This window comes from Chrysochloris asiatica, unplaced genomic scaffold (genome assembly GCF_000296735.1).
Source record: "Chrysochloris asiatica unplaced genomic scaffold, ChrAsi1.0 scaffold00127, whole genome shotgun sequence".
Lineage (NCBI taxonomy): Eukaryota > Metazoa > Chordata > Mammalia > Afrosoricida > Chrysochloridae > Chrysochloris > Chrysochloris asiatica.
Window position 1 is genome coordinate 3,589,559 of NW_006408645.1, and position 21,050 is coordinate 3,610,608.

The following is a 21,050-nucleotide window of genomic DNA, read 5'->3' on the forward strand; positions in this document are numbered from 1 at the left end:
AAAAAAAACAACAAAAAAACCCATCATCCACTCATGACTAGGAGGATCACATTGGGGACTGCTGCGCACAGTAGTGTAGGTTGTGTACTGCATACAAGGAAATGAATACCACTCAGGTCACAGATATTATGGATGTGTACATTGATTACAGCTATTTTCCAGCAGAGGGCAATAGAGTATCTACGCCTAATAAAGCGAGTGGATTATAGGAATTCTCTGACAGATGGAGGTAAAGGGTCTTGAGAACTTCTCTTTTCTAGTTGGCACAAAAGTCATGTGGTCTAGTGCTGGCCCTATTCAAACTATATTGTTTCTTACATGATCAAACTTTGATTTTTTAGAACTTCTTATTGTGATTTGAGTGAAAGAGGTACACAGTAAATTAATTATCCGTTCAACAATTCACATTTTGTTCTGTGACATTGACTGCAATTCCTTACAATGTCCTTGTGTTTCCTGTTTCTCTTTGTCCTATCTTTTCTACCTCTTCCTGCTTTCTGAGCGTTCTTCCTGGGTGAATGTTACCCTTTTTGTCTTGCCTGGTTGGTTGTTCTAAGGAGTGTGTACTTCCCGGTGTGACTGTTCACCTTATAGGCGTGCCATTTGCCTGGAAGTTGAGCAATGGGGGTGAGTTCGGTTCCAGGCTTGAAGGCTGTCTAAGGGGCCACAGTCTTGGGGGCTCCATCAGTCTCAGTCACACCAATAAGCTCAGCCTTTTCATGTTTTGAGTTTTGGTCCACATTTTTCTCCTACTTTATCTAAGACCCCTGTTGTGATTAATTATGCTTTATAAAAAGGAGAGTGTCTCTCCTGCACTTGTGTTTAGAGCTTGTGTTGGCATCTGAAATAGAGTCCAAAGGCCAAGGCTCTGCGTTGACCAAGTACTGGTCCCCTAATGACAGTGTCATGCCAGGCCAACCTGGTGCTCAGAAGCATCGTATGGAAGACATGTGGCAGAAGCCTGGAGTTCTGATCACTGTTCCTGTTCCACCTACTCACCCTCTTGGCCATTTTCTGGCTCTGAGCCCCAGTGTCTTTGTTTCTGTCTGAGAGATCGGTGGTATTCTCAGGCCATGTCTAGCCCTTAAACATGAGGACAGTTTGTTCTTTCGGCCCCCAAAACAAACGTGGGCTGCAGGCTGTTGGCAAGCAGCTGTGTCTTGTCCTGAATAGACAAGACCCAGCAGCCTTGACAAAAAGCAACAGTCCCCAAGATTTCTGTGGAAAGCTTTGGAAAATTGAGACATTTCTCTCCTGTAGCAGGTGTCCCTCCGACAAGCATGCTCACTCTTGTTAGCCCTCATGAGCACTTTGGGGGAAGTTTTCGAGAAGTGCTGGGCAAACCTATGTTTTTGCTTCTCGCTGAGTCCATAAGGAGGGTGCTGGGATATACATGATCAGTGAGGAGTTTAAGCGGGAACCTCAGCAGCCCAGTGCTCACTTCCATTCCAATGGAGTCAGTGTTTGCCAGAGCATTTTTACTGGAACATTCCAGGGTCTGGCAAACACCCAGAGAAACCCTAGAGGAGGAGTACGGGGGTGGAAGTGGGGGTGCATGGGGTGGTGGTGGGGTGTGCATTGCTCAGCTGCAAGCTGATGGAGCAGAGTGCTTCTGGCTTTACCTTTATGCTGGTGCTGATGGGGGCCTGGGGTCCTGAAAAGCAGCTCCTCTTAGACACTTCTGAACGAGTTATGCAATTTTCTGAAATAAACTTGTATTGAAAAGTTGCCAGGAAAGTTGGAGGGAAACAGTAGATTTCTCCAGAAGAGCCCAGCTGGGCAGGTGCTGTGAGAGGCCTATATCCTAGGAGGAGACATGGCCGGCCCAAGTTCTGGGTGCCCATCTCTGTAGCACCCGCCTCTTCCTTTCCACTTGGACTTCCGGCTGAGTGAGGGGCTGGCCAGGCAAGTCTGAGGGTTTTGATCTCTTGTGAGATCCCTGGCTTTGGGGTTGTTTCCTGGGCCGTGATGTCAGGGTCTTTAGACATGTTCCCTCTCTGGACTAACTCAAGGCCACGTGTTTAAGGGTCTCGCTTCAGTTACTTGACTATTTACATAGCATGTCTCTGTCTCAAGATGTCAACAGTGCAACATCGGTCCAATATTTATTTCCAAACACAAACAAACCCCCACTGAATGTCTCTGGCACAGACTTTACTTTGGAGACAGTACGAGAGTGGGTGCCTGTGCCTTTTCTTTTCTTTGGAGGACAAGAAAGGATGGGGTCACACAGCCTGATTTAGAGGGAAGGTGATAACTCCAGTGACCTCTGCAGGCTCTGCTAAACCTTACACGTTCTCGACATCATGTCACAGATAGATTTTTCGAAGCATTTCTGCTTGAGATCATAGCAATGCTGGCGAAGAAAAACCAGGAGCCCAGAGGCAGCTGGAAAGCAGCAGCCTCTTGGAACCCTCCTCCCCAATTATTATCTTGGGGGGCTGGAAACACATTCCATAGCCTGCCTCTTCACCTCTTTGGTGAAGGGACTGGAAACAGGTCCCAGGGCTTCTGGAAAGAATTCAGCAGAAGGGCTGGCAAAGTGATGGAACGTCCCTTTACTCCAAGCCATACTGGTCTGCAAAAGGGGCAAAAACTAAAGCAGAGGAAGAAAGACAGCAGATTCTTGACTGGAAGCAGTCGGGATGGATGCAAACTTTTCCTCCTGTGTGTTTTGGCGAATTGAGAGAGAGAGAGAGATCTCCTAAATGAAGTGGGGGAATCCTCTCTTCTAAAGGGGAAAGCCTCCAGCATCTTCCATGTAACTCAAAAGCTGGCTTAAGGAGCTGAAGGCATTTCTTAAAGGCCCAAGTCAAATATGAAATTTTAATCCCTCTGAACAATTCACCTTTCTCCTCATAAACAGACCTTTGCGGTTTTCATGAAGAGGCACTAGGGTCAGGCATCTTCCAACCCAGTCAGGGGCCGAAGGAAAGCAGAGGAGACTTATTTAGGTTTTTTTTCCTCCTTAAAAGAGCTTTGTATTTCCAAGTTTTCTTCCTGCATGGCGGTTTGGCAGGCTGCTGTAATCCTTGCACATAAAGTTTAAATTATGGCTCCCAGTGTCTGCTGACATCCTGGCTTTGGGAAAGCTGATTAGGATCCATTTCAGTATTTGAAAGAGTGTCTGGTTAGCTTGGGGCCCGCGTTGTGGATTTTGTGCTGAAGCCAGGACCTGCTGCCGCCAAGCATGAGAGACGCCCGAGATGCCAGTGGATGGGCCTTCTGGAAGGTCCCCGGGGGAGCCACAGAGTCAGAGGCAAGGGAGGAGGCAGCGAGCCTGGAGCTCAGCTCTGGAAAAGGCATTTACTAAGCTTACAGGGGGTTCTGTCTTGTGTCAACAGTTGATTATGGGTGTGTTAGTAGACTAGCCATAGTCACTGGGTGGCTCAAACACTTAAGCACTGGGCTATGCACCAGACTGAAAAGCCGTTTGAACTGCAAGGCCGGTGGTTCAAGCTCACCAGTCGCTCCTTGGAAACCCTATACAGGGTTGCTATGGGCCGGAATCAATTCAATGGCACTTAACAATAACAACTAACCAAAAGGTTGGCGATTTGAACCCACCCAGAGGAAGAAAGACCTAAAGATCTGCTTCTGAAGGTCACAGCCACTGAAAGTCTGATGGAGTTTTACTCTAAACCACATGGGGGCGCCATGACTCAGAATCAACGCCACAGCAACTGGCTTCTTAGCAGCACCACAGATCACTGCAGGGAGGCCAGCAGCTGGTAGGACAGTTGCCCTTCACCTGGCCAAGTCCTGCTAACCCCTCAGGGTTCAGCCTCTAACCCGATCATTGACGGCTCAGTTACTGATCCATTTATGCCCCTAGCATGAGCCCGATGCCATCTGCAGAGTGAAGGCACCGACCACCTTGCCAGCGTAGAGCATGCTGGTGCAAAAGCCTCTGGAGCACTAAGTCCACATCAGCACGCAAGCTGCTGCGTTCAGTTTTCAGTACCACGTAATATTTCATGTTTATGGCACGATTTGGGGAACAGCCATGAGGCCGTGGCAGGCAACCCTAGTTTGTAGTGATATGGAGAGCTACTCTGACCAGGCAACTGGAAAGATGTGGCCACTCAATAAAGGGAAGAGGACTTGAACATTGTCCACCAATCTTCAAATGTCCTCAATGAGTGTTCCCTGGTCAGCAGTGGCAACTTTTGAAAGGAATTATATATGAAATATGGCACTATGCAAGAACCATCATGCATCTCCATGTAAGTCAAATATCAGGTTGGACTTTCGAAGTATTCTTCTCAGGTTTCTATGCACTGGACTGTCTCACTCAACGATCTCACAAGCTGCCCCATAGGCCATACGTGTCTTCTTAGCTCTGTTCTCTCTGAATGATAACTCCATCAGCCCTTCACTGCTTAGAAGACTCAAATCCCAGCACGAGACTCTAATGACTGACACCTCGTTTGTGAAATATCACCAGACTTTTCTAGGGAGTTTCTGTGTGCAAAGAGCGCACAGAATGGAGTGCTGGGCAGTTTGCTCATGCCACCTCTAAATAACTACCTAGATATGGTCTCTATTTTACACAGGAGGGTGAGCCACTTTCCCAAGGCCACCACCCAGACAGGTGCCAGAGCCAGCATTCCGACCATCCTTGGCAGCCTCCAGAGCCGTGGTCTCTGTCTACACTGGACTCTGTGGCCTTTAGCGGGCACATTAATGGCTCCACCACCTTTTCAGTTTCCAGATCAATGGCCACACAACAGTCATCCTTCTTGGTTAGGCTGTGTGCTAGCTGGGAGGATGCCCAAGGGCTCATTGTTACATCCTAGTGTCTAGCCCAGTGTTTGATAAATGTAAATTGACATGCAATATTGCTCTTGGGTGATCAGCAAAGCTATTTTCATCATTCATCAATGCCCCCAAAGCTTCTCTGGACCTACTTCTTCTATGTCTTTAGTTTTGGCAAGACTTTGTCTGGGTTAAAACACAAGGTGTGCCCATTGACTGTACAATCCTGCTCTCTCCCCGAGACCCTGGGTCAAGGGCAATGTCTGCCCCTGGAGGGGTAGTCTTGGCTCTATGATTCACACCTGGGTGACCTTAGAGCAGAGGTGGAGAATATCCGGCCCATGGGCCGTATGCGGTTGTTGGTCAGTGCCACTGAGTTGGCTCCGACTCACAGTGACCCTGTATAGGGTTTCCAAGGAGCAGCTAGTGGATTTGAACCACAGACACTGTGATTCAAAGAGACATCGCAGTCAAGTGCTTATTCTACAGCACCACACCAGGACTCCGTATAAGACCAGCGAAATCCTTTGGTCTGACCCCGCTAAGGCAATTGCAGTTCTAGCCATCACATTAGGGGTGAGTTAATGAAATGCTTGACCAAAAATAGCAGGCTAATTTTCAAGTTAATAACTTTGTGTGGCCCACAAATGATACTATACATTTTGACATTAAAAAGGTTCCCCACTCCTGCCTTAGAGTCTTGGCCACATGATGACAGCCATCTGCAGCAACTGTACTCTCGCTAAACAGATGTCTAGGGAAAGAGTCTGGAGTATGGGCAATGGAGATGGAAGACTCCTGAAAGGGTGCCCAGAGGAGCACATGGCTACCATGCCCCCAATTCTGTGTCCCTGCCTGGTCCCACATATCCAGCCATGAAGATGGCATCACCTCGAATAAAGGCAGACGGAAACACACACACACACACACACACATACTACTATCATTTCAGATTCCAAACCATGTGCTGGGCTGGTCCCCACACACAGCCTGAGCAGAAAGGATATGGGGGAGAGCAGAGACAAGAGGAGGGAGAAGTAAGACTCCATCAGATGAAATAAGCAACAAGTTGACAGATACACAGGAAAACTGGCCCATTCGATTCACTGAGATGGGAGGGTGAATCGGTAGCATCGTTTTAAATGGCAGTCGGCAATATATGTTTACAAGGCCTAAAATATGCACTCATTTTGACTAGGTAATTCCATATCTAGGGTCTCATCCTAAGGACACGATGAAAGATTTGTACAGAGATTTGGCTTCGAGGATGGCCAATGAAGGCCTGCTAGAAGAAGTATGAATCAAGAACAACCACAAATGAGAAAACAGCAGAGAAAATGATGCCATGTTACCTTAAGACAATGCTGGCAATGGGTTTTCACAATATGGGATATTGTCTACAGCCTGTGTTCAGCAAAAAATAGATGGCAAAAAAGCACGTATGATATCCAAAAAGCTGCAGAACATAAGCTTATAGTCAAACGAAATGCTTAATATTTTCTAACTCCCAACACCTTTTCAGGTGAAGTATTTCTAAATGAAAAGTGATCAGTCAAACAGTGAATCTGACAAATGTACACTAAACACGATTTTCTGTTTTCAGACACCATGAAGTGTACTATTATACCTCTTTCTCCGATTAATAATTAGACTTGATGTTCTCAATTTAAAGGTATGCTATTGAAAGTATATTACTGGAAAATAGAATTCACATAACTCCCAAACCAAACCTACAGCCATCAAGGTGATTCTGACTCAGAGAGATCCTACACAGAGTTTCTTGTATTGTAGCGGGCTATGTGTTGGACTGCTAACTGCAAGGTCAACAGTTCGAGTCCACCAGGCACTCCATGGGAAAAAGATGAGGCTGTCTGCTCCCCCAGAGATTTATAGCCTTGGAAACCCTATACAAGGTCGCTATGAACTGGAACTGACTCGATGGCATACAACCACCACCATAATTGGGTTTCTGAGGCTATACATTTTTGTGGGAGCAGAAAGTCTCAATTTTCTCCCACAAAGCAGCTGGTGTACTCAGACTGCCCGTTTTGGGGTTGGCAGTCCAGAGGATAAGCACTGGAGTGTTAAACCCAAGGTTGGCTGTTCAAATCCACCAGTCACCTCTTGGGAAGCCGATACAGGGTAGCTATGAGTTGGAACCAACTGCAGGGCACTTAACAGCAACAAGAACATGCGAATACCTGGTCTCTCCCATGAAGAGAACATCAAGAAGAGACCCAAAACTGTGATCACAAGGGTTATGCCTGAGTTGTGGACTTCTTTTTTTATTGCTATAGTCTCATATTTCATCAATCGACACACATTATTTTCTAATCTAAAAGGAATCAATTATTTGAATTTAAAATACCCATCCATAATAAAGAGGCAATTTCCATCTGAAGCCCGGGAACACAGAAAAAGCAGACACTGTGTCCTAGGTATGTCTACACTCCCAGCTGTTCTAGAAACTGGGAGATGGAAGAAACAAACACACTGATTCCCACATACCTGGAACACTGTGGTCCAGTGGAGGAAACAGACCTTCAACAGGTGCTGTTGCTGCAGCAGTGTCAATGAATACAAAGGGGCTTCAAAAAGTTCATGGAAAATTCCATTCTCTTTTAGTTCCATTTTTCACATTTTGAAAGCCCCTCCTATAAGGACTCTGGAGTAAAAGGATCCCAGATCTCTGAGAGGAGAGGAGACTGTGAGGCTGACACACCATCCTGGACTTGGGGTGAGGACACTTCCTTAGGGAAGTGAAGTTTGGGGACAAGACATGAAGGATGGTGAAGGAGGCAGGGGCAGGTACCCAGGGTCACCTACAACTTAGCTACCAGAGGGTTGGAAGAATGCAGGATGGAGCTACTCAAGTGATACTCCAAGCTTGTCATTCTTCTCGGCAGAACTCTTTCTGAGATTTCTCTGCTTCCTTTTCTTGTTCTTTCTGTAGAGTAAATGCAAACCACCACACTCCCAGCTGTTACAGCTTCAGCTTCAGCTATGGAGCTAGGCTCCCAGTATCCAGTATTAGAATTGGTGGTAATTCTGTTAGGGATGGTAAGAAACGTGAGACTTTGTTACCTCTTAAATAACACAATCCTCACCTGTGTGAACGGCTTCAAGAGGGGCCAAGATTCTACTCCAAGCCTGAATGGGACACCTTCCTTCCCTGTACCTATACCAGGAAGGAATATCCCAACAGGAAACCTCTTCCAAGGTGCTCCAATCCTGATGAGGCAGGAGAGCTGGGCACCCATAGAGACAATGGCTAGGACCAGAGATGGCCAGACTTACCTTCCAGAGCAGCACAGCCAGCAACAAGAAGATAAGGATTCCCACCAGCAAACTGATGGCAATGATCCAGCCCACGACGTAGCCACGGGGCTCCAGGTTGTGTAAGGCCTCGAAGACCACCTAGGAGGCAATGCAAGGGTGAAAATGTTTCCCAAATGGAAGTGCCCATAGCATGATGCAGTCCATGAGGGCCTGATGTTACTCCTCAGTAATAAAGAGAGAAACTGTGGCTCTCTCTAACCCAGGCTCTCTCACTGCCTCCATTCCCACAGCTGGGATAGGAGGGTGTGTGTGTAGTCACCCATGACGTTGCCACGGTTTCACCTCCTGCAGATACTGAATCCTGACACATCATTTCAAGGGAAATCAGATAAGGCTGGAGCAATTCCTTTCGATGTGAGGACAAATGAAAAGAGCTGGCCCAGAACACAGGCGTCCCTTTTCTGGGAAAGGAAACAGAGACCTCTTTGCAGCACGTACTCACAACATGTGTGACCTGGGGCAAGGGACTTTGCCTCTCTGAACTTAAGTTTTCTCATCTGCAATGTTGGGAGGCTTTAAAGGGATGATAAACGTAGGGCCGCAGCCCAGTAACTGGCAGAGTCCACCCTGGAGATATGGGAGTTGTGCTTATCACCACCAATATCTCTGCTGGCAGGGAGAGCGTTTTGAGGTTGTGTCTAGTTGGATACTTTTTAATTTTAAAATATTACTTTGTTGAACTCTATTTAGATACACATATGGAGTCCTTGCGTGGTGCAAACAGTTAATATACTGGGCTGCTGATGGAAAGGTTGGTGGTTCAAACCCAACCAGAGGAGCCTGGAAAGAACAGCCTGGTAACCTATTTGTGAAAACTCAAGTCACTGAAAACACTATGGTGCTCAGTTCTACTCTGACACACACAGGGTTACCCTAAGTTGGAATCGACTTGATGGCAACTGCACATTCAGAGAAGTGCGCATATCCTAAGTCTATAGTTCAATGAATTTCCATACTGAATGCACCTGTGTAGCCAGTGACCCATAAAGAAACACAGAATATGAGTCGCTCCTGGAAGTCCTCCGCACCCCACCCTCTCCAGGCACAACGCTCACCAACGGCAATCACTGTCCTAATCTCTAACAGCCTAGACCAGCTGCACCTGTTTCTGTCCTTGGTCTAAATGGAAGGAATGACACTGTATGGAGTCCCATGTCGGGTTTCTTTCTCGCAGCCTAACGTTTGAGGGATTCATCCATGCAGCATTGGACTCATTCCCACTGACTTACAATATTCCATAGTGTGAACACAACATGGTTTGTTTTTGTATTCTCATAGTGATAGGCACTGAGGTAAGTCCTAATTTGGGGTTATTCTATTATAAAGAGTCTGCAACCCTGAGAGAGGAAATGTGTGGAGGTGGGTGATGGTGGGACAGTAGCAGCCTCTAAAGTCTGTCATCTTAAGCCCCCCATTTTCTGTCAGGTTTAGATGAGAGAGTCCTGTCTTTAAGGATTGACAGTTTCATGTCTTTGGATTCTTCTCCCTAAAAAACTGTAAATCAAATCACCTTCCACATTCAGAATCTCTCATGATGTTTGGTTCAGATGAACTATGAGGCTCTATGACCAAGAGAAAACATTCAGAGGTAGCAAACAGTTGTTCTTGAGCTGACCGTTTGCACCACCCAAGTCAGTTTCCATCAGTGGAGTCCTAGGCAACTCAGGCGCAACTCTGTTTCCTCCTCGGTGAAATGGGGGTCTGAAAGGGAAGATCAGGGACACTGCCTGCTTCAGAGTATCTACAGTCTGGCAAAGCTACGTTGGAGGTCTGGGTTTATGGATACAGAGACAGATTATGTGCTACAGTTTAGTCTAGTAAATTCTGTAGGAATGCCCTCTCACTTGCCTGGAATGTGTGCTTAATCTTTTATTATTTTTAGTGATGCCATTCATCTTCTTGGACATATGCTTTATGCTTTGGCAGAACTGGATCCCTCACATCATGACTATAATAAGCCCATCTGTGGGTAAGAATGTGAGCAGCCTGCAGTTCTGAGAAGGTACTGCTCAGATAAAAGCCCACCAGCCAGCAGCATCAACTACATGGAGAGTCAAGGCCTCCTTTCCACCTAGAACAAGTTGGGTGCTCCTGGTCAAGCCCTTGTTCTTTTCTAAGCACCCTTTCTCTCCATCCTCTTGTTTCCTCTTCAGTCCTATTGTCCTAGTTCAAGTCTATTCCTTTTTCACCAGTATCAGTGTTGAGAGCCTCAGTGTTGTGCCTAGTGGTTAGAGTTGTCTTTCTGTTTTTTCTGGTTTAAGATAACAAATTCTTTAGTGCTTTAGGCACAAAAACAAAAAGTTGGGGGGAAAAAAACTCCTTGCTTTTTTATATAGCATATATTTTATTAAAGTTTATACTAATATATTCTCGTATTAAAAATGTAATTTAGTGGAAGAATCTTCCTTTTGAATCATTGATAACAGTTATACATTTAAAAACATTTAATAACAAAAAAGACAAAACAACAAAAGTTTTTTCTTTTTTACAGGTGGACATTGAAGTGGACCTAATTCGATTTTCTTTTTGAAAATCCAGAGAGAAAAGTAGATTCAAACCTAAATAAAATGAATTCTAAAATGTTTACACGAAACTACTGGTCTCCTGTACCATTTTCTGTTTTCTGTTGTTGTGAGGCAGGCTCTTCTCTCTCTGGCTCTTCTCTTGCTCTTTTCACTGGTCCAGCTGCACCGTTTTTATCACATTCATCATCACTATCAAATTTAGTTTTCTTTCCCTGAAACTGTATTTTTCCTTTAGCAGACCCCGCCTGGGCAACTTTATTTCCCTTTCCTTTTCCTTTAAATTTGCGACCTTTTGACTTCCATTTGTTTAGAGATTCTTGTTGATCTTCCATAATTTTTTTCAAGGCTGCTTTTTCTACCGCTCCTTCTAGTACTTCCCAGGTCACTTCTTTGGTCTTTAATTGTAGGTTACCGTTACTTGCATCCTTGGCTTTATCCAATACTTCTTTAGCTTTTTCTTTAAACAGAATTACTCCCTCTTTTGCTCCTCTGACAAAGTCTATCCACTTGATTTCTCCATGATCAGAGAATAGGCTGTGCAAATCTTCTCTACAAGTCTGATCGTCTAAATCACCCAAAAATTTCAGTAAAAAGCCCATCTTTTCTTCTAGAGATTTCATTTCAGCATCTTCTGCTAACTTCTGTTTTTCTTCTTGCTCTTGGTTAGCTCGTAATTTAGCTTCCACTTTATTTTGCTTTCTTTCTTCATTCTTTTTTGCAAAGTAATCTTCCTTGAAAAGTATTAGCAGGTCTGTCTCTTTGTACTTCTGGCCAGTCTCTACAAACTTCTTAGCAGATTCAATGTTTTCAAACACAACAAATATTGATCCCTTAAATGTTCTGTGCAATGTTCTTCTCATCTGAATATTTAGAACTTGACCTTTATCTTCTAACCATTCTTTTATGTTATCAAGGGTTGCATCAGTTGGGAAGCCTTTAATATAAACAGTTCTGTTTTTCACATCATTTTTATACTCATCCATCACTTCAGGGAGGGGTTTGCTTGGAGATCTTTTGATTTTAGTTTTATCATCACTTATTTCCATGAGTTCTACTTTTGATTTACTCAATGCTTCTATTATTATATTAAAGTCTGTTGTTAGACGGTTTAACCTGTTGAATTTTATCATTGTCTCCAAAGGAACACACCCCACAGAGAGTGAGATCCGCCCCTAAAAAAATGTCCCACGGCAAAAAAAAAACACAAAAAAAAAACACAAAATGAGAACACAGATTGGCCCCCACAGCACACACATCTTCACACCACAACATTCGCCCACAGTGGCGAGATCAAAAAAGTCCAAAATAATTTCCAGCTTTAAAGAGATTACTGTCAGTATATATCATTGGGGATCTCAGTCCTATATTAGTTGTGGGTCATAGTCTTTGAAAATTATACACATGCTGACTTACAAGGGTGATCTAAGTCCGCCTTCGGTGGTCAGGCGACTGCGAAGGCCTGAAGCCAAAAGGCCGCGGTGAAGATGCGGGTAGCATCTACCCAAAGAACCCGCCAGAGCCCTGTCCCAAAGCAACAAATGGATCTAGAGTTGTCTTTCTAAAACAAAGGTCTTACCACGCCACTTCTCAGCTTACATGATCAATGGCTGCTCTGTTCACTCAGTAAATAATCTGGTGTCTGTCCTCCTGGGACATGTACTCACATACTAGCCAGTTAGTCCTCTCACCAGATTGATACAGTGGCCACCTGCCTTTTTGTGCAAACTGCTTTTGCCACCTGGAATGTCCTTCCATTCTTTATCTATTTGACAATTTCCCATGTTGTTAATCATAAAAATGTTTAAGCCCTTTGACCCATCAATTCTGAACTGGAAGATCTACTCAAAAACAACAAATGCAAAATACAGAAAGCGTTTTATGCTCAAAGATACTCATTGCAAAGTTATTTATATTGATACAGAATCAGAAATGTTCTATATGTTGAATAAGGTAATAGTTAAGTAAATGACAGACACTTTAAAATGCTATTTTATGGAGCTATTAAAATGATGGTTACAAAGCTGGATATTGAAATATAATTTTAAAAAAGTTAAAAACATGACTCATACCAATATTTGGTATACACATGTCAAAGATTTCTAAACTCATTACTGAGGGTTGTAAAGCTATTTCAAAGCTATTCCAAAAGCATGTATAATCACAGAAAAAAAGGAATGCTAGAATCCGAATACTAAGTCAGATACAAAACTGGTTAACATCTTATAGGACAACAAGTGATAACTTTGAGATTCTCTAGATAGAAATCATTTGCATATTTATTGGCAAAAATCACTTATAACTTATAAGTCTTCTACAAGTTAGCATGAAACTTCACAGACTTTGGGCCCAAGAGAGTCAGATAATCCTTGGGTTGTTGTTGTTGTTGTTGTTGTTAAGTGCTGTCAAGTCTGTTCTGACCCATAGCGACCCTGAACAGGATTTCTGAGGCTGTAAATCTTTACAGGAGCAGAAAGCCTTACCTTTCTCCAATGGAGCAGCTGGTAGTTTCAAACTGCAGACCCTGTGGTTCACAGCCTGATTTGTAACCACTACGCTACCAGAGCTCCTTGGTTAGGTAGGTCTATTAGACCAGTGTCTTTCAAATTTTAATGTAACAATCATATAAAGGAGACCTAGTGAATGGCTAACTGCAAGGTCAGCCATTCAAATCCACCAGCTGTTTCGAGGGAGAAAGCTAAGACTTTGTGATCCCGTGAAGATTTACAGCCTTGGAAACTTTACACAGGGTTGCTATGAGTCACAATTGATTCAACAACACTGGGTTTGGTTTGTGTTTTGAAGATACATACAAAGTGGCTTCAAAAAGTTTGTGGAAAAATTCCATTTACCTTTTAATTCCCTTTTTCCATGAACTTTTTGAAGCTCCCTCATCTGAGGGAACACTGTTAAAATACAGATTCTGAACCAGCAAAATCTGGTGTCGGGGCCTGGGCCTGAGATTCTACATTTAAAATAATCTCCCAGGTGCTGCTGGTCCACAGCCCACACTTGGGGCAGAGAAAGGGGTCAGAGAATGCTTGTAAAGGTAAACAGGCATCCTCTTGCCTGATTTCCCAGTGTTAGATACTTTTGAAAACACAGTAATAACATGTGACAAATAATACATGTTCTAAGGCTAAGTGACAAAAGGTCAGAGTTCAATATACAGAATATTCAGTTTAGCCAAAAAATTGTAGGAAATTAAAAATAGGTTTTAAAAAATTGTTTTTTATGACACCAGGCTGCTCCTCAGAAACCCTATATAGGTTTTCTATTAGTTGAAATGGTATTTAACAACAACAAAATTAACACTTTAGGTCCAATTTTTTTTAAAAGAGAGCTCCTTTTCCAATGTCTTCTCTCTTAAGCCCACCCACACTCTCCTCATTCCAGTTGAATGAATCATTCTTTAAGCTCCTGGAGACAGCAGTTTTCAACTTCATTTAGTTGAGAAAACTTCCTATAACATCCCAATTTATGAAACAGAAAAAAGTGGAAATTCTCTGGTTAAAAAAAGGTACCAACCTGCCCTTTCTTCCTTTCCAAGTCCTTCCCCTCCCCAAACAGTCATTAGACCAACTCATGGGAACGAGGGCTCTACAAAGCTTAACTGTAAACCACAGCCAGGGTACTGCATAGTCTTGGTTCCCAGTTCTTCTCACTCTAACATGTCTTCCTATCTGTCAACTCCAATAAACTGTGAATTCTTATAGGCCAAGGCCAGGTGTGTATATATTCCTGTCATCTAAATCAAGGTGGTAATGTGCTACATGACTCATGAATGTACAAGTCAATTAATTCAGTGTCTCTTCTGTCATAACATTAGATAAAGCACGAATATGACTCTATCTACAGCAGAAGAGATGGGATTCAAAGCTAAGTCTTCCCTTCTGTTGCAAAAATAAGTTTGCAAATATTATGCCTGTTCTGGGTAGCACAAATAGTTTGTGTTTGGCTACTAACCAAAAGGTTGGTGGTTCAAATCTACCCAGCAGTGCCAGGGAAGAAAGTTTTGGCAATCTACGTCTGTAAGATCACAGCCACTGAAAACTCTATAGAATACATTTCTACTCTGAAACATGGGATCATGGTGAGTTGAAATTGACTTGACAGCAATAGGAGTTGTGAGGGAGTGGCCATCCACTCAACCATTTTCCTATCTACCACCCCACACAATTATCTATATCTCCATCCATCCATGTGTCTACTCATCCTCTCACTCCATCGATCTATCCATTATTCAACAGATGTGTTTGTAGCACCAATTATGGGCTAAGTACTGTGGGGATTCATTGATAAATAACACAGGCAATATTTACTCTCAAGGAGCTCCCAGATGGTAGAAAATGCTCTCCAATTATGCAAACAACTAAAACACTGTAAGTGGAAAGTGCCACAGGGACAGAGGTTCATGATTTTGTGAGACTGAGATAGGCATGAACTCAGGGTTGAGTTCTCTGTTGTTGTTGTTAGGTGCCATTGAGTCAGTACCGATTCATAGCAACCCTATGCACAACAGAATGGTCCTCAGCCAACCTCACTATCATTGCCACGTGGGAGCCCACTGATGCTGCCACTTTGCTAATCCATCTCAATGGGGTTCTTCCTCTTTTTCTCTGACCCTCCACCTCACCAAACATGATATCCTTCTGAGGCACTGCTCAATCAAGAACTAAAGTTATAGGATGACATCAAGAACATCACACAGGAAGAAAGCAAAAGGTCATTAAGAACACAAGAAAGAAGGAAAAGACCAAAATGGATGTCAGAAGAGGCTCTGCTTGCCAGCATAGAAATGCTAAAGCAAATGGAAGAAGTGAGGAAGTAAAAGAGCTGAACAGAAAATTTCAGAGGGCAGCTGGAGAAGACAAAATTAAGTAATGTGGTGAAATGTGCAAAGATCTGGAGTTAGAAAACCAAAGAGAAGAACACACTCATCATTTCTCAAGCTGAAAAAACTAAAGAAAAAATTCCAGCCTTGACTTATAATACTGAAAGATTCTATGGCCAAAATAGTCTCCTGATGTGGTGCTCTAGGATCAGCTCTGGATTTCGAACAATGAAGTCGGCAGTTCACATTCACCAGTTGCTCCCTGGAAACCGTATACAGGGTCGCTATGAGTCACAACAGACTCTATGGCACTTAACAATACCAAGGGAAAAATAGCGGATAATGTTCTTGTTGTTAAGAAGATGGAAGGAATACAGAGTCACTGTACCAAAAAGAAATGGTTAATGTTCAACATTTCATGAGACAGTAGATGATCAAGAATCAATGGTACTGAAGGAGGAAGTCCAAGGTGCACTGAAGGCACTGGCAAAGAACAACACTCCAGACACTGACAGAATACAAATTGAAATCTTTCAACAAACTGATGCAAAACTGGAGGCACTCACTCATCTATGCCAAGAAATTTGGAAGACAATCAACTGGCCAAACACAATTGGAAGAAATCCATACTTGTGCCCACCTCAGAGAGGTGACCCAATGGAATTCAGAAATCATTGGACAATATCATTAATATCACATGCAAGTGAAATTTTGCTAAAGATAATTTTAAAACGGCTGCAGCAACAGCACAATGGCAGGGAACTGCTGGAGGATCGATCTGGTTTCAGACGAAGATGTGGAATCAGGGATATCATTGCCGATGTCAGATGGATCTTGGCTAAAAGCAGAGAATAACAGAAAGATGTTTACCTGAGCAAGGGCTTTAAACTGTGTGGATCATGACAAACTATGGACAACATTGTGAAGAATAACTATTCCCGAACACTTAATTGTGCTCATGAGGAATCTGTACATAAACCAAAAGGCAGTCAAACATAAAAAGGGGGCACTGAATTGTTTAAAATTAGGAAAGGTGTGCACTAGAGCAAATAATCTTGAGAAGGTGGATTATGTGAAGAAGAGTGTGGCACCAGGATTGGAGGAAGACTCATTAACAACCTGCAGTATAAATGATATAACCTTGCTTGCTGAAAGCAAAGAAGACTTAAAATAGTTACTGATGAAGATCAAAGACCACAGCCTTCAGTATGCGTTGCACCTCAGTGCAAAGAAAACAAAAATCCTCACCAATGGACCAATAAATAACAGCATGATAAATGGGAAAAAGATTGAAGTTTTCAAACACTTCAGTTTGCTTGGATCCACTATCAACACTCATGGAAGCAGCAGTCAATACATCAGGTGACACGCTGTATTAGGCAGATATGCCACATAAGACATTAGAAGTGTTGAAGAGCAGAGATGTCAGCTTGAGGACTAAAGTGAGTCTGATCCAAGCCAATGTATTTTCAATAACCTCATATGCATGTGAAAGTTGGACAATGAATAAGGAAGACCAGAGAAGAATTGATGCATTTGAGCTACGGTGTTGGAAGAGAATATTAAAAATGCCATGGACTGCCAGAAGAACAAACAAATCTGTGCTGGAAGGAGTATAGCCAGAATGCTCCTTAGAAGCCAGAATAGTGAGACTTCGTCTCTAATACTTTGGACACATTAACATCAGGGCCCTGTCCCTGGAGAAAGATATCATGTCTGGTAAAGTTGGTAAAGTGAAGGGTTGATGAAAAAGAGGAAGACCACCCCCCTCACCCCCCAACAAGATGGACTAGCACAGTGGCAGCAGCAATGGGCTCAAGTTTAACAACGATTGTGAGGTTGGTGCAGGACTGCTCAGTGTTTTGTTCTGTGTAAGGTCACTATGAGTCACAACTTACTCTATGGCACCTAACAACAACAACAACAAAACTGCTTTAAAAAAAAAAAAGTCTATTGGAAAACAGTGCTTTAGCAGGAAAATGAAAACAGATTAGAAGGAAGAATTGTTATGTGAGGTACAAGGAAACAAATAATATTAATAAAGATGAAATCAACTGTTGTGGAGTTGATTCTGACTCGCGTGTCAGAGTAGAACTGTGCTCCAAAGGGTTTTCAGTGGATGATTTGTCAGAAGTAAATTGCCAGACTTGAACCTACAACTTCTCAGTTAGCAGCTAAGCAATTAACCATTTGTACCACCAGGGACTCTTACAAGAGAACAGAGTGTCCCTGTAAGAGGACCGCAGGGAAAGTGATTTCCCTAAGGGAAAGTGGTTTCCATGCTTCCAATAAGAAAAGAGGGGGGTGTGAAATGAGATCAAAGATGGAGGCTTTGGGCGACTCTGCTGTTTCTGGAGGGGCCCGTAGGAAGCTGAGAGTTGGGAAAAGCAGACATTCCAATGAAGGGTAGATGATGGCATGGCTGTGGCTGGAGAGTGTGTATTTTGGACATTAACTAGTAAAACCTAAGAAAATGAGTAGCATGAAGAGTTGTCTTAACAGAGCCTTTGAGGAGGACAGACACCAGCTGGGGTGATGGCCGACCCAGACACTGCACTCCGCCTTCTGCTGCCGTAAACTTTAATGCACCTGTGGTTGGCAAGCTGGTGCCAGGGAATGGCCAAGGGCCAATTTTCAGCCTGCAGCAGCTGGCACTCCCAAACCACAACATTTGATTCACTTATGTGTTTCTGGAAGCTTTCAGATTTTGACCACTGCAAATAAGCCTAATTTAAAAGCTGGAAATGCCTAGGTCTCTGCAAGACCTGAGAACATGACCACACTGGTGCACACCTGGGCCAGACTCTGTTAGGTGAAGGCTTCGGCCCCTCCCCACTCCCCGATGTTGGGGAAGAGCTCAGACACCACCACCTGAGAGGAGGCTCAACCCTTCAGCCCAGATCTGGGCCTGCTGAAGTTTCAGTCCATTACAGTGGTAAGACGGAAGGAATGCACGTACAATAAAAAGGGAAAGAGAAGAAAACCCGGGACGATGAAATGACATTCTCACCTGCTTTTGAATGCATCAAACAGGCAGAGCAGGGGTAGGGGCGGGGGCTGGAAGGACTGTTCTGGGCAGAACCATGTCCCACATGGCTCACAGAATATACTTGGTTAGAACACTAGAGAGAAGTATGGAAAAGCCATAGTGAATGGAAAATAAACCGTGCATCTGGCAATACTGACATTATAAGTCTGTGCATGAGACAGAGGGATCCCTGACAGGGTACTGGCTTAAGCATTAGGACTGTTAACTGAAAGGTCAGTGGTTCAAACCTGTCAGCCACAACTCTTCCAGAAAGATCAGGCCATCTGCTTGGAAACTGTAAGGAGCAACTCTCCTCTATCCTATAAGGTCCCTGTGAGTCGGAGTCTTTCGGCAGCAGCAGAGTGAGCACTGCTAGTTCTCTGCCCATCTCCCCTTGGAGCACCTCTCCTGGTTGGGTCCACTCAGTTCCCAGTTTTTCATACATTTGTTCTTCATAATTTGCATCTTTTAGAGAAGTCACGTTCCCCCAGAGTGCCTGGAGCGGGTAAATTTACTACCACCATACAACAGATTACGGATATGAAAGTCCAGATCTTTTGCTTCAAGACAGATAAATGCTGAGGTGCTACGCATGCTCTAGGGTTCGCATTGTGTCATGCTGAAGCTAGGATTTCACCTGAAATGTTACCTTGCTTCCTGTCTTGCCTATCCTATCTCCTCACTCCTTTCCTGGCCTCACCAGGAGCACCTTCTTAAGAAAGCATTTGCACACATTCTCTCACTTAGGGTCTGCTTCTCTAAGGTACTAAACAATGTAGTGAAATTACTTCATAGGGCTTTTCTAGCCATAGTCTTTGAAACTCCTACCAGACGAGTCTTTTCTTGCTGGGTCTGAGTAAGAGAAGGTGGTAGAAGACGCTGCTAGGATGGCATGATTCAGTCATGAATGTTAACAGAGTTAACCGTGGTAAAAACTTGAAACTCTAGCATGAGTATAAAATGAGCCAGCTCAGAAGCAAGAGGTGGAATCTCATGGTCATCAAGGAAGACATGTCAAGTATGAAGCGCATCCTTTGCACCCAGAGATCCCTGCACATTGAACCTCCTCAACCCAAGGACAGAAAGTTGTGATACCAGATGAGTAGTGGAAGACGAGTCAGAGCCCAAGACAGAGGACTGGACTTCTCAGCCCACGACGACGCCAGGAGAGCTGAGACTCCGGGCAGGAGGCTTGCTTGCAGAGTGAGATGCCTCCGGGTATTTCACTGAGAGAGCTAGGTTTGCTGACATTAGAGCTAAGTGTTTGCAGGCTAAGGCTTATGGGAATAGTGTGACCTGTGAGCTTCTATCAGCAGCCCTAAAAGAGCTCTGTAGCATCGGCAGGGCAGAGACAGGCTTGTCTGTGGGCATGGCTGAGGAGAGACTGTCTGGACTGGCACAAGTGTGCCCTGAGCATTTATGACCCTGCACTGTAACCTGTTAACTTTCCTAAAGGGAGTCCTGGAGTGGCACTGTAGGATAATCACTAAACTGCCAACCGCAAGGTCAGTGGTTCAAATCTACCAGCTGTGCCTCGGAAACCCTCTACAGGGTCACTATGAGTGAGAACCAACTCAATGACGCTTAACAAAAACAGCTTCTCAAATAAACCTCAAAACTCTGAGTTCTGTCTAAGTTCTGTGTGGTCATCGCAATGAATGATCAAGCTCAGCATGAGTACAACGCTGTGGGAGAAATGGTGGGTACTTGGTTTTTTTTGTACCTGAAACCATCTGGAATGCCTGACCTTCTCTTGTCCACCTAGAAAATTCCTTCAATATTTCTTCAGGCGTCACTCCATCCATGAAGCCTGCCCTGACCTCAACAGCACAGAACTTTTCAGCACACAGCCATACTGTGCTGCAGGTGTGAGCAACCAAGTGTACACCTGTGTTTTAGCCTGGTCTGGTGCCCCACACTGGTCTGTGAGACACTGGAGGGTAAAAATTTGTCCTATTTGTATCTATTGGGGGTGTAATTAGTGCCTAATGAAAGAACTGGATGGGAAGGACAGGCATGTCCTAAAACAGTACAACCTTTTACGCAGTGGTTTCCATGGGCTCCATTGAGTCATTGAGCTCAGTGACGGGTGCAGGACCACCAATGGGAAATGAGGATATGAATGAGGGAGTTGTAGGTAATGTGCTCCTGACTGAAAAGTGTATTTCGATTTAGAACTGGGTTCTCTCATTTAAATAATAGCAATGATGATATTGGTGATGACTGGAAACCACTGATTGATCATGACTCGGGGGTCTGGGGGAGAGGGGACTCTTTTTTCATCTGGTTCTTCTCCTTGCTCATTTCCTTCTGCAACGATAGCTACTAAGAACTGCACCATGCAAAGATCACTACACCAATATGCCACTTAGTCCCTCTCAACCCTTCAGGACAGATACTGCCTACAACATGGCTACCATACATTGCTACAACTATTTGTTGATAATAAATCGACCTTCCTATTTCTCTACCTCTCCTCTGCCACCATCATCTTTTCCCTGACGATGGTCACAGTCTTCTAATTGGCCTCCTTATTTTTAACCAAGACCCTTGGTTCAATCCATGATTT

General features: G+C 43.9%; 2 protein-coding genes across 2 annotated transcripts in view; both read right to left on the reverse strand.

The window, feature by feature from the left end:
• The window catches only part of ITGA9 (integrin, alpha 9), a 497,442-nt gene that overhangs the window by 10,167 nt on the left and 466,225 nt on the right, over positions 1–21,050 (reverse strand). Inside the window, exon 27 of the mRNA XM_006869158.1 lies at positions 8,056–8,175. Within this exon, the coding sequence (XP_006869220.1) occupies positions 8,056–8,175 (120 nt within the window). The remainder of the gene's footprint in view (positions 1–8,055; positions 8,176–21,050) is intronic.
• LOC102837616 (lupus La protein-like) lies at positions 10,691–12,403 on the reverse strand. The gene is made up of 2 exons (XM_006869176.1): positions 12,311–12,403; positions 10,691–11,794 (listed from the first exon to the last, which is right to left on the reverse strand). The coding sequence occupies exons 1-2, from the start codon at positions 12,401–12,403 to the stop codon at positions 10,691–10,693; spliced, it is 1,197 nt and encodes a 398-aa protein (XP_006869238.1).

Coding starts and splice junctions, on each gene's coding strand:
- LOC102837616 (XM_006869176.1), bottom strand. CDS start 12,403: ATGGGAAATTGTCAAATAGATAAAGAATGGAAGGACATTCCAGGTGGC. Junction 11,795..12,310: donor GTGGCCACTGTATCAATCTG/GTGAGAGGACTA, acceptor ACATTTTTTTAG/GGGCGGATCTCACTCTCTGT.